The sequence below is a fragment of the Psammomys obesus genome, unplaced genomic scaffold (assembly GCF_907164565.1).
Source record: "Psammomys obesus unplaced genomic scaffold, mPsaObe1.curated_primary_1811, whole genome shotgun sequence".
NCBI lineage: Eukaryota > Metazoa > Chordata > Mammalia > Rodentia > Muridae > Psammomys > Psammomys obesus.
Genome location: NW_026592710.1, coordinates 710,844 through 722,741, shown reverse-complemented (window position 1 = coordinate 722,741; position 11,898 = coordinate 710,844). Strand labels below are relative to the sequence as shown.

General features: G+C 56.0%; 1 protein-coding gene across 2 annotated transcripts in view; it reads left to right on the top strand.

Moving 5' to 3' along the window:
• Cfap74 (cilia and flagella associated protein 74) overlaps positions 1 to 8,803 on the top strand; it is a 56,828-nt gene extending 48,025 nt beyond the window's left edge. Inside the window, exons 29-39 of one of the 2 annotated variants that reach the window (XM_055615145.1) lie at positions 603 to 737; positions 878 to 987; positions 1,145 to 1,200; positions 1,287 to 1,406; positions 1,655 to 1,810; positions 2,634 to 2,763; positions 2,945 to 3,099; positions 3,299 to 3,431; positions 3,674 to 3,804; positions 4,021 to 4,155; positions 4,262 to 4,432. In XM_055615145.1, the coding sequence (XP_055471120.1) occupies positions 603 to 737; positions 878 to 987; positions 1,145 to 1,200; positions 1,287 to 1,406; positions 1,655 to 1,810; positions 2,634 to 2,763; positions 2,945 to 3,099; positions 3,299 to 3,431; positions 3,674 to 3,804; positions 4,021 to 4,155; positions 4,262 to 4,363 (1,363 nt within the window). In that variant the 3' untranslated portion in view covers positions 4,364 to 4,432. Of the gene's footprint in view, positions 1 to 602; positions 738 to 877; positions 988 to 1,144; positions 1,201 to 1,286; positions 1,407 to 1,654; positions 1,811 to 2,633; positions 2,764 to 2,944; positions 3,100 to 3,298; positions 3,432 to 3,673; positions 3,805 to 4,020; positions 4,156 to 4,261; positions 7,215 to 7,306; positions 7,351 to 7,466; positions 7,509 to 7,959; positions 8,139 to 8,228 lie in introns of those variants that run through there. The other variant, XM_055615146.1, reaches the window with a different exon arrangement.
• The last annotated feature ends 3,095 nt before the right edge of the window (positions 8,804 to 11,898 follow it).

The following is an 11,898-nucleotide window of genomic DNA, read 5'->3' as shown; positions in this document are numbered from 1 at the left end:
CCCAGCATTCCACCAGCCCTCCCCCAGCATCCCACCAGCCCTCCCCCAGCATCCCCCAGCCCTCCCCCCAGCATCCCACCAGCCCTCCCCCAGCATCCCCCCAGCCCTCCCCCCAGCATCCCACAAACTCTCCCCCATGAAATTCACCTTATTTAGTGGAGGTTTTCCCACATGTTACCTGGAGTACAGGTTCACTGGCTTGTGTGCCGCAGGCCTAACTGGCTTCAGAAATATCTGGACCTGGGGCTTTTCTTTCTATCCAGTGGACCTGGTGTCCCTCTGAACAATCTGCTTCCTGGTCTGACTCCAGTCTTGCCAGCCCAGGAAGTGACCCTGTGGACCCAGAAATATGGCTCTGGAGTGACAAAGCCATATATTCCCTCTCTGTGGGTGACCAGGGTATGCAGTAGGGAAGAAGGTCCCTACAGGAGCCAGAGAAGGGTAGGAACATTAGGCCATCAGACAAAACTGCTGTGCCCACGCAGAGTCCCAGAGCAGGCATAACCGTGGCAGCTGAGGAAGGTCTGGTCCACACTGACTTCTAGGGGCAGTTCTGGAGAGCCATGAGGAACGTGCATGAATGTAATGTCGCTTCATTCCAGTTCCAATGAGTACCAGAGTGCCCAAGCCCTCTTGTCCAGAGCCTTCCAGGGCAAGTTTGAGAGGTTTGTGGTCCCCTGCGTGGTTGCCAGTGGCGACATCAAAGACAGGAAAGCATCGGAACCACTGAGCTTCAGGTATGGAGCTCTTGAGACAGGGTAGGGTGTGACCGGCTGTAAACTCACTGCCCCTTCTCTACTACTGGTCAGATCTGAGGTCTGAGGGCACAGGGCCACCTGATCTGGCCTTATTTGTCCTGGTCTCGTCCTGGTCCTAGCCCCCATAATACTCTCTATCTGGAGCTGTGGTGTCCAGCCGTGGCTCCATCCATTGTGGTGATATCCAACAAAGGCAGGACCGTCTTCAACTTCGGTGAGATCGCTGTGGGTAAGTCCTTCTCTACAGGGACAGCCCTACTCCCTAGGGCATATCTTCCACCCTAGGTAGCAGGGCCACTCCGGCTACCATCTGCCTCCTGACTTTGCTGTAGAGAGAGGTTCTCTTTGGGGCCTTGGAGCTATTACCTGACTCTGCTGCATTTCAGGGCATCGGAGCATAAAGAGGATCACCTTCCAGAACATTTCCCCTGAGGACCTCAAAGTATCCTTTCCCCGCTCAGAGCTGGCAGTGGGAGTGAGGGTGAGGCGGAGCCTGAAAATGTTATCATCATCCTTGATAATCCTCAGTTGGAGTTCTCAGTGCTGAACCCCAATGGCCCTTTTGTTCTGATGAACCCCTCCAGGAAGCTGTGCTCTGGCGACAAACAAACGCTGGTGGTCTCCTTCTCACCCCATGAGAGCATACTGGTGAGTGCAGCGCCCCAGCAATGCTGCGGCCCTGGGTTCCCCATTGGCTACTGGCAGACACTACTGGGTTCTCAAGTCCGAATGACCAGCTGGAGCCTGAAAGCAGCCTGTCCTCCTGACCCCAGCTCTTCCCAGCAAGCCTGTGGAGGCAAAGATCCCTAGGCTGCCTCAGCAGCAAGGGCTGTCAGGCAGTTGCTCACGGTGGTGCTCCTGCGTCTTTTCTTTGCTAAAGGGTGTGATCTCCTTAGGCTCAGGAGACATTGGACATCATCACCAAGAGAGGCACTATCACCCTCACCCTCATGGGCACAGGCGTGGCCTCCATGATTACATGCTCCATTGAAGGCAATGTCCTCAACATGGGATATGTGCTTGCCAGAGAGTCTGTATCAACAAACTTTAAGGTGAAGTAAGCCCTTGTCTCGGCCTAATCCCTGGAAAGGGATTAGTTTTCGGCGGCAGTAAACTCCACATTGGGAGGTACCCAGCTGGCTAGGGAACCACTGGAGGCACAGATTGCCTCCTTGGAATGCCAAGAGGCTGTCATTTTCGATGCATTCCTAACAGGGTCCCCAGGGCTTTTCCCTCTAGGAAAGCTGAGCGTGCCCCTCCGTCGCCCCTCAGCCGAAGCGCTGGCCTGCAGGGTGTTCCGTGTCCTCCTCACCAGGCCTTCACTGCTCCTCCGCTTTGCTGCTGGCTTGCTTCTCTGCAGCTCTCTGCAGGTGCCCACAGTGGGCAGACCTGTAAGGAGGGTCCATGCTGTTACCTGGGCTCCCTCGTCTCCACGCGACACGGGCCTGGCTCACCCTGAGCTCCACCCTAGGCTCAGGCCACCTACTTGCCCATGATCTCTGGTAGAGTCCAGAAGCCGAGCACCACACAGGGCGCTTTCCACAGAGGGGATTGAGGGAGGGGATGAGAAGAGATGAGGGTGTGGCTCAGCTGGGAGGAGTTCTGACGAGCAGGCACAGGGCTGGCCACACAGCCGGGCAGGGAAGGAGGCTGCCGGCCAGCCGTGGAAAGTGTGAGATGAGGGACTTAATACCAGCAGTCCCGAGCACTGCTTTTGTGCTTAACTGCTGGTGACAGCACCAAAAGGGGCTGGAAGCATAGCGACACCTAGTCCCCGTGAGGGGTGACCCAGCAGCAGGCAACCTAGGCAGGGCACTGACCATGGGCAGAGGGCAGCTCAGGGCATGCTGGTCAGGCGACATCTTGCTCCTGCAGCTACAGAATGAATCCACACTTCCCATTAAGTTCTGGGTTCGGCTGGAGAGCCTCTCCAAAAAAAGGGCCGAGACCCTGCAGAAGCTGCCGAAGTTCCTTACCTCCTCTGAGCAGAGGACTGAAATTGTCGGTGAGTTAACACCCTGCCAGGAACCACAGGGGCATAGACCGTGCTGGGAAATGAGAGTGTTATTTGTGGTAGAACAGTGCAAGACAGATCATGGAAAGGCTGGGCAAAAAAGGAACACCAAGTGGTATAGCTCAATAGATAGGGCTGGTAGTGTTGACCATAACCTCTGTCCTACCCACAGGCACACAGAACCACAATGGCCAGAGCGTATTCAGTGTTGTGCCTATTGAGGGCCTCATGTTCCCTGGGAAGACTCAAGAATTTACCGTAACCTTCAGTCCAGACCATGAGAGCCTCTACTTCGCTGACCTGCTTCAAGTGGTGCTCTTTGAAAAGGTAGCACTCATAGCTGGGTCCCCACAGACCCCACCCTTTCCTGGGAGGGATCCACATGGGCCGCTTAACTGTACCAGACCCTCCGTGTTAGAGGCTGTCCACAGATCAGCGCCTCTGCTTCTCCTGGCCCTGCCCCTGAGCCAGCCTCAGTTCCCAACTGTGGAGATGCAGGGCCCGATGCTCTGCTTCTTGTCCTCAGAAAATCTCCCACCAGATCCTCCTAAAAGGCGCCGCCCGTGAGCACATGATGTTTGTAGAAGGCGGAGACCCCCTGGATGTTCCTGTGGAGTCCCTGACAGTGATCCCTACCCTTGACCCAGAGCACAGAGAAGGTGAGCCCCCGCCGTGTGACTTCTGGCTCAGGGAAGTGGGAGCCAGGGCTAACTCAGGGAGCAACAAGGGGGCTCTCAACACCCCAAGCCAGCAAACAGGTGAACTGAGGCTCCGTGAAGAAGGCAGACCTCCAAAGCCAGGCAGGGTGATTGCTTTGGAGGGTTCCAGAGCTGCACCCTCCCATCACTCCAGGGCCACATCCTCTAGCTAGCCACTTCTCTGCTACATTCTCCCCCTCCAGAAGCTGAGGAGATAAAACCCATTCTAGTGACCTTGAACTATGTCCAGTTTGACACAGACACGCCAGCCGCACCTGCCACCCGAGAACTACAAGTGGGCTGTATCCGGACCACCCAGCCGTCACTAAGGAAGGTGATCACACCCTAGCTCAAGTCAAATGCTAGAAGCCTCCCTGGCCTGGGCCCCCGTGGCCTTTCCTGGCCTTGCCCCTCACTGGCATTGTGTAGGATTTTTGCACCAGATGTGCTCTGGGGAGCCCTGGTTGAGAGTTGAGGGGTAGGGAAAGCTGGGCACCCTCATTCCTCTTGTCCTCATGCCTGCTGGGGTCCCTGACCTCTAACCTCACAGTACGTGGAGTTCAGCCTGGACAGTGTGCCATTGCTTCAGCACAAGGGCTTCTCCATCGAGCCCTCCAGGGGTTCTGTGGAGCGCGGCCAGACTAAGGCCATCAGCATCTCCTGGGTGCCACCTGACGACTTTGACGTAGGTGCTGGGAGCCCAGGCTGGGTGGGAAGGGATGGCCATAGCAGACCTTTGAGGAGATGCAGGCGGGTGTTGGGAAAGCCTGTCACAGATCCTCTTCCTCCAGCCAGACCATCCACTCATGGTGTCATCCCTGCTGCAGCTCCGGGGAGATATCAAGGAAACCTACAAAGTCATCTTTGTAGCCCATGTGGTGGCTGGGCTCTGAGGCCACAGGAAACTGCAGAGCCTCCTGGACTCTCCTATTCACTCTTGAATCCCTTCCCAGGCTGTGAGCCAGGCCAGCCAACCCTAGGCCTGGGACCTGGCCATCCCCTGCTGGGCAGGTTCAAATGAACAGTCTCAGAGCCAGAGTTCCTCAGCCTTCCAGACATGGCTACTTCCCATTTCCCTGAGAGCATTCTAAGACCCCACAACACTATGAGCACAAATCATCCAACTCACCACACAGCCTGCTCCTAGATGCACCTCCACCCCAGATCCCAAACCTCCCTGCCTCTCCCCAGACCTTGCAGATCCCAGGCGATCAATAAACACACAAGCCTATCAATAAACTCTGAGAGCCAACACGAGTCTGCAGTGTGGCCGCTAAGCACAGAGCTGGGAGGAGTCTGACCCACACCACCTCACCTACCCCAACCCACAGAACAGCATTCTGCCTAGAAAGAACCTCCAGGAGGGCAGGATCTTGCCAGATAACTGGAGGGAGTGCACCCTGACTCAGACACTGGAAGACCCCTCCAAATCTGTAAGGGTAAGAACAGGCAGTGTGGGGTGCTGGGGATGCAGAGCCAGGGTTGAACCTGCTTCAGACCTGGGAAGATGCAGGGAGGAACTAGAGGACAAGAGGTTCCAAAGTCCAGAAGAGGTCCCTTAAGCCTCCAGGGAACCAGATGAGCTCAAGCAAGGGGTGGGACAGCTGCAGAGGGGGCACATCCAGCACCACCCCAGCTTTCGCCCTCTCAAGGATGGCTTGTTGAATGTTTTCTTTCGGAGCCCATCCAGCCTGCCTCCAATCAGTGCAGCATACCTACTTTGTCCCAGTGGGGACAAGCTACCAAGACAGCCTTCTCAGCCTAGGCCTGGCAGGGTGATAGAGATGGTGACACCTTTCTAGGCACTCACCTGAACACTGCTCACACAAGTCCATAGTGCACTCCATACCTTGAAGCCTGATGTGGCCCCATAGCAAGCCTGTGATTGTAAAAGCAGGATTTTGCAGGATTTCTGCTCGGGCCTTGTAGGCAGCAGGCCTAGGCCTTTTGCTTCCCTGACTGGAGCTGACCAGTTATGATGACCTCAAACCCTTGATGCAATTTCAGGCCAGATGGGTGGAGAAGACAGGTCTAGTCAACCGGTCTGGGATTCATGAGGACACGGCTCTAGGGAAAACACTACCTGGGCAGGCCACTTCCTTCTGAACCCAAACCTGGTTATACTGCCCTGTCCTCTGTAAGGGCACAGCCTTCTCGTTTCTAGACTCCAGGCTCTGATCCAGGCCTCAGGCTGCACATTTGACTTCCGTTCTTTCTTCTTATTCTGCTGCTAGCCCACCACATCAAGCATACAAGACAAAGGAGGGAGCTCGACAGGAGCTAAGCTCATCAGCGTGGCAGAAAGGGCCTCTGAGAGGCAAGGCACAGGTCTGGAGTGCATAGGATAGTGGTAGACAGAACCCTAAGGAACTTCTGCCCAGGGAGGGAGAAACCCAAGCTACATGCAATCGCATGCCCAGTGAAGAAAGCACAGCAGAAGGAAGGGTGAGCACACCTCCTATCCTTCCTTAATCAGCCTAGTTTGCTGACCACCTCCTGCAGCTTGACCACTACTATCTAATAGTTCCCTAGAGGTGGCAGGCAGAGCAGCCTGGCCGGGAGGAAGGAAGAATAATAAGATCCTCCAGTGTTGTTTTAATGAGAGAAAATCCCAAATGTTTGATTTTACGAGTATGGACTTGGGAGCTGGATGCTGGTGTGAAAACTTGCTAGCTCAGAGAGGCAGAGAAAACACCCAGCTGATCTTCCTACTCAGCTCACATCCCAGAAGGAAAAAGGAAAAGCCAAAGCCCGATGTGTTCTCCACACTGTCTGAAATCCCTTCGCCTCAAAGTCCCTCCTTTCTGTGTAATCTGTCAGCTGGTTGCTTGCTCTGAGTCTTGACCTAGGGTTACCTTTATTTAATCCTGTTACAGGAAGCTCTTGGATTAAAGGTGTGTGCTAGGACTGAGCCACACCGAAATTAGAAACAGGGTTTTACAGTTCAGTCTCGGGGTTCACAGTGGGATCAAAAAACCTGCAACACTCCCGGAAAAAAGCAGTGCTAGAAGAGACATTCCAGGCTGAGGGAGGAGTGCTGATTTCCCACGAATGTGACCTTCAAAGCCAAATGTTTTTGAAAAGTGTTCTGTTTGCCGTGCCTCAGTAGCCTAGAGCCAGGTGCTGCCTCCGGCTTTGGGCCGTTTCCCAGATGTCTCCAAGTGGAGGATGCGCAGCAAATGTACTTGAATGGAATGGTGGTTTGGAAGGCTAAAGCTCTAGTACATTAATGGTGTAAATTCCCACTTTAGGTAAACTTTACCTAGGGAATTGTGGACTGTAAAGTGGATTCTTCTTGCTGCTAGAGGCCACAACCCAGTGCAGCCCAGACTGCAAGTTTCAGGAGACTTGGTTTATAAGTGGGATGTGGAATATAGGAAGTGTGGGTGGCTGGGTGAGGTGCCAGTCAGATACAAGATAGACAGATCCATGTCCCATGGCCAGAGCGAGACCTCCATCCCCTCCCAGAGCTCCCACCGGAAGACACGGGGGGGAGGGGCGGGGGGCGCGCGCGTGCGTGCGTGCGTTGCACGCGCCAAAACAATGGAGAGCCCGAGCAAGGAGGAAAGCATACCAAGGTGGGCGTGACCCTGGACCTTCAGCTGACAAGGCCCAGGGGCGGAGCCGCATAAAGCTGAGCGGCCGGCCGTAGGATTGAATTCCGCTTGTCCGCGGAACATGGCCCCGGGGCGGTCAGCAACACAGGGGATCCTGCTGCTGCTGCCTCTGCTGCCACTGTCGCAGGTGGGTTGGGCCGCACACGCGGTGGGGTTACGGCACGTGGGGCAGCCCTGAGTTCGGCCCCGCCCCGCTCTGGCTCACCCTTGTCCTCACAGGTGACGCTAGGTTCCGCAGACGGCGACTGTGACCCTTCGGATCAGTAAGTAGCTGGGGTCCCAGGGGGAGAGGCAGAGCCGGGACCCCGCTGGGGAAGGCTGGAGTGGTGGCGTGAGCTAGCAGGTGCCCCACCCGCTCCAGGTGCCGCTGTCCCCGCAGGTGCCCGCCCCAGGCCCGCTGGAGCAGCCTATGGCATGTGGGGTAAGTGGAAACCAAGGTGCCAAGCCTCTGGTCCGATGGTTCCTCTGAAGGTAGACCTAGGCTAGGCCCGCCGGATCCCTTCGGCCCCACCTGCTACATCCACTGCCCCCAAACCCTGTCTGGGGAGCACTTCAGCCTCAGGCAGCCTTGGAAGCAAGACCTGATTATAGTCAGAAGGCACAAGGATTTGGCCGGGGACACTGTGTCCTGGGAGTGAACCCAAGGCCACCCCTGGCCAGCCCTAGAGACCCAGCCAGGGCTGGAAGAGACCAGGGCAGGAGTCTCCTCCGGCCTGCATCTAGCTGAGGAAGTTTCTGGTATGGACAGACTTCTCTTGCTCTCTTTTCATCTGTCTGTTAACCACGTCTCGGGTGGTTGGGCATGACTGGTCCCGAGTGCGGGTGCCCCATGACAGAAGGCCAGGCCTTAGATCCTTGCTCTTCCTTGCCAGGCTCATCCTGCTTGCCATACTCCTGGTGCTGCTGTGTGGAGTCACGGCCAGTTGTGTACGGCTCTGCTGCCTCAGGAAGCAGCCACACACCCAAACACACGGGCCGTCGGCATGGCAGTCCTGTGACCTGACGGTCATCCCTGTGGACAGTGACAGCCCTGCACACAGCACTGTAACTTGTGAGTGCCTGGAGCCCGCTGGCCAGCATGGGGGCAGAGAATACTGTGGGGTGAGGACCATGTCCATAAATCCACTCTTGTTCCCTGCAGCCTACAGTTCCGTGCAGTACCCACTGGGCATGCGCTTGCCCCTGTCTTTTGGGGAACCAGACCCTGACTCTGTGGCCCCTCCCACCTACAGCCTGTGTGCCTCTGAGCTGCCCCCCTCCTATGAGGAGGCTGTGAAGATGATAAAAGCCAAAGAGGAAGCAGCAGCTCCCTCCCAGAAAACCAACTCTCTGCCTGAGCCCTTGGGGCTGGAGACCACCAGAGCTCCTCAGGAGTCAGGCCCCAGTGCCCAGCAGCCCTAGCTGTGCCCCTTTGTAAAGGGCGGGGGTTCTTTTTCTAGAGCCATTAACCCAGAGCCTGGATTCCTGGCACCTAGGACCAAGGAACCTCACCTGTACCATCCTTCCCCTGGGAAGGCCAGCCAACCAGCACATTGCTGCAGACTCATTGCTATGCAATGCCCAGCCAGCCAGCCTGCCCTGTATTGGCCCCTCCTCTTCCTCACTCCTCCCACCCATCCGGGCCCAGCAGACCCTCAGCCCAGAGGAGCCTGAATCTGGGGCGCTAAAGCCCCACTGGGATGTCAGACCTTTGAGGGGAAAATAAAGTTTATGTGAACATGGTCTCTGCCTTTGTGGAAAGGGCTCGAGTGTCCCCAGGTTGTCCAGGAGGCCTTAGGTAGCCACCCCAGTGTAGACAGGGCTAGTGGGGCCCGTCTGTTCTCTGTGCCGGTGTGTGCAGCCCATATCTGTGGGAATGGCCAGAGGTCAGAGAGAAATGGTGTGACCTGTGTGCCCAGGACTGTGGCCCACACCCACCTCGGGGCCACGTCTTTACCAGCTCTTGCCGCCAGCCTGAAACAGTGACTAGCAGAGATCTGTCTGAAACGTTCACATGTCACAGAGGTAACGGCAGGGAGGGTGGCAGTGGGCAGCAGATTCCTGGGATGGACCTCCTACAGCCACAGCAGCTACACTGCTGGACCAACTTGAAGGGCTTTCCTGTCATCTGGATACAAATACTGGGGCAGCGCCCCGGCCCAGAGGCTTTAGTCCCAGGTTGATCCATTGCTTACCTTCATAGTCCCATCCTTGTCGGTCTCCTTGGCCTCCATTTTATTGAGGGTATCGCACACACGCATGAGCACACACCTGCCAAGGTGTCATGCCCAGCCGCTGTCTGCTGGTATCTTTATGAACTCCCCACTTACTAGGCACTGCCAACCCCTAGGCAGAGGGTCCTCCGTGAGTGGGTTCCAGCCTATGTGGTCCCTGCTGCCCTTGTCAAAGCTGCCTTTGCCCTCCTGATGCTAGGCTTTCTCATGGTAAATGCCCATCAGCACCAGGAAGCCATTACCGTTAAAGAACCCTTTGCAAGGAGTTCTGTTGGGCTAGGAATCAAGCTGGAATGGGGTCCCACTTCTACCCTTTCTCCTCCAGCTGCATCTCTCCCCACTCATATGCACGATGACCACGCCCAAGGCTGTGCCCACACCCCACAAGTCGGCCGTGACTCACCGCCACTGCCTACATCCTTGCTCACCAGCAGCTCACTCTTGGTAAAGCTGATGTCCATCTGGCTCATGGCTGCTCCCATCTTCACCTTCCCATTGCCATCCTTATCAAAAATCTCAGAGATACTTTTGTATTCCTCAGTGTGCCCAGCTGGCAAGCACTCAGCCTGTAGGGACGCCCACACCCAGCTTCACCAGCAGCTCCCCATTGCCCTCCTGCCCAGGGGAGGGCAGGAAGCAAACTACCCTCGACTTGGCCATGTCTCTGGGCACATAACTAAAAAGGCGACCCTAGTGAGGAGAAGACGTTCAAAAACAGGCAGGTATGTGATAAGCTTCATGGAGTGTACAGTTCTGACAGAGGCAAGCAAGCAGAGGGTGGGGGCAGTCATGAGGGCCAGATGAAGGCTACCAGGTAGGCACACAAGAGCCAGGGCACAGGCCAGCCTTGTGAGGTAGCATCAGCGACTGGAAAGTCCGTGTGTCAAACACTGGGGCCAAAGAAGTAGACAGCAGACACAAGCAGCTGAAGGACACTGAAAACTAACATGGGGAGATGCCCAAGGAGGCCATGGGAAAGGTTCCCAGGTAAAGGCTGCCCTGCCACCAGGCCATCCCAGGGAGGAGCATTCCAAGGGACACCTTTGCCCACCCAGCAGCAGCAGGCCCCTGGGAAAGGCCTCAGGGAGGGACGCTTCACCCTGGACCAGAGGGGGAAGTGTTGGTGATGAAAGGCTTCTTCTTTAGGCTTTCAAGGCTCCTCTATAGGCTCCCAAGAGGCTCTCACACCTTGGATGCATTCTCTGTCTACAGGCTGGAAATTCCCTCCCAGCCCATCCAGCTGGCCCAGCAGCGGTTCCACGAGGCGCCGGAGCCACCTTACTATGTGCGTAGCTGGCCCAGAAGAAAATGCAGTGACTCCAAGCTGCTTTGGGCACAGCATGCTGAACAGTGGTGCCGGCCAGGCCTTGGAGAGGCTCAGCCAGCCAGGGTCCCTAGGACACAGATTGCAAAATACTTTCAGCGAGAGGAAGTCCTGCCAGCCCTATTTCCGGGTAGGCTCAGTAGCCCTACAGGGGCCACTTCCTGAACCCTCTCAGCCTGGGCATCCTCTCGCCCTGAAGATCAGTGCTAAAGGCAGTGGTGGAGGAGCAGAGGACTAGCCAGTGCTAGAGCCTTGTACATTCCCTTCTCATACACACAAATAAGATGTGATAAATTTTTTCTTTAAATTTTTACATTCAGGGCTGGGGAGGTGGCTTAGTGGACTAAGAGGCCCTAGGTTCTACTGCAGGGACCCTCACTGAAGGCTGCCATCACTTATTTGTGACACTTCTTGCAAAAGGCCCAGCCCAACTATTTAGTTCCCCATTTTACTTAGTCTGGCTGGCCTTCCATACTCATAGACTCAGTGCCAACCCCACTGCCAAGACTTGGCAAACACTCTATAAAGGCAGAATGACTGAGTAAGTACTTCAGGGATCCCAGCTACCCCGCACCGATGATACTGAAGGTCCTCAGTTTACTGAAGAAACATGGGCACAGCCTGGAGCCAAGTAAGAGAGCCTGGGGCAAGCTGCACTGACAGGCTGGCGAGCTGCCTCCAGGCAGCTGGGGGCTATTCTGGGGTTTCTTGGGAAACCTGACCTCCCTTCCACTCAGAACAGCAAAGCCAACTCCCTACAGAGCCACAAGGTACCACAGAAACATGTGCCCGCCTACACATTTGTGTGTTTTCAGATGTGCACTGGCCCTTCTTGTCTGATGGTAGCAAACCACCAGGCAGTGGTGCTGACCCCCAACACCACAGTTAGGGTCCTCCCTGCTCCCACCCAGGCAGTGAGCAGGAGACCTGCTGGTGAGAGCCGGCAGCACTCAGTTTACTCTTGCAGATGTCGGCCACCATGCGCTGAGGGGCGTCTCTCATCCCTAGCTGCCTGGCTGCCATGATTACTCATGACCTCGGCCCCACGCCTTCTGGATGACTCTGAGCATGTGTGGCACTCAGTGTCCTCCAATAGCCTAGCCCTCTGCTTGCTAGAATTCTCTGAATTGCAGGATGTTCCCTGCTCAGAGCAGGCCAGCTGCTGAAGCTGAAGGTCTAGGCCTTCAGTGAGGGTCCCTGCTGAAGCTGAAGGTCTAGGCCTTCAATGAGGGTCCCTGCTGAAGCTGAAGGTCTAGGCCTTCAACGAGGGTCCC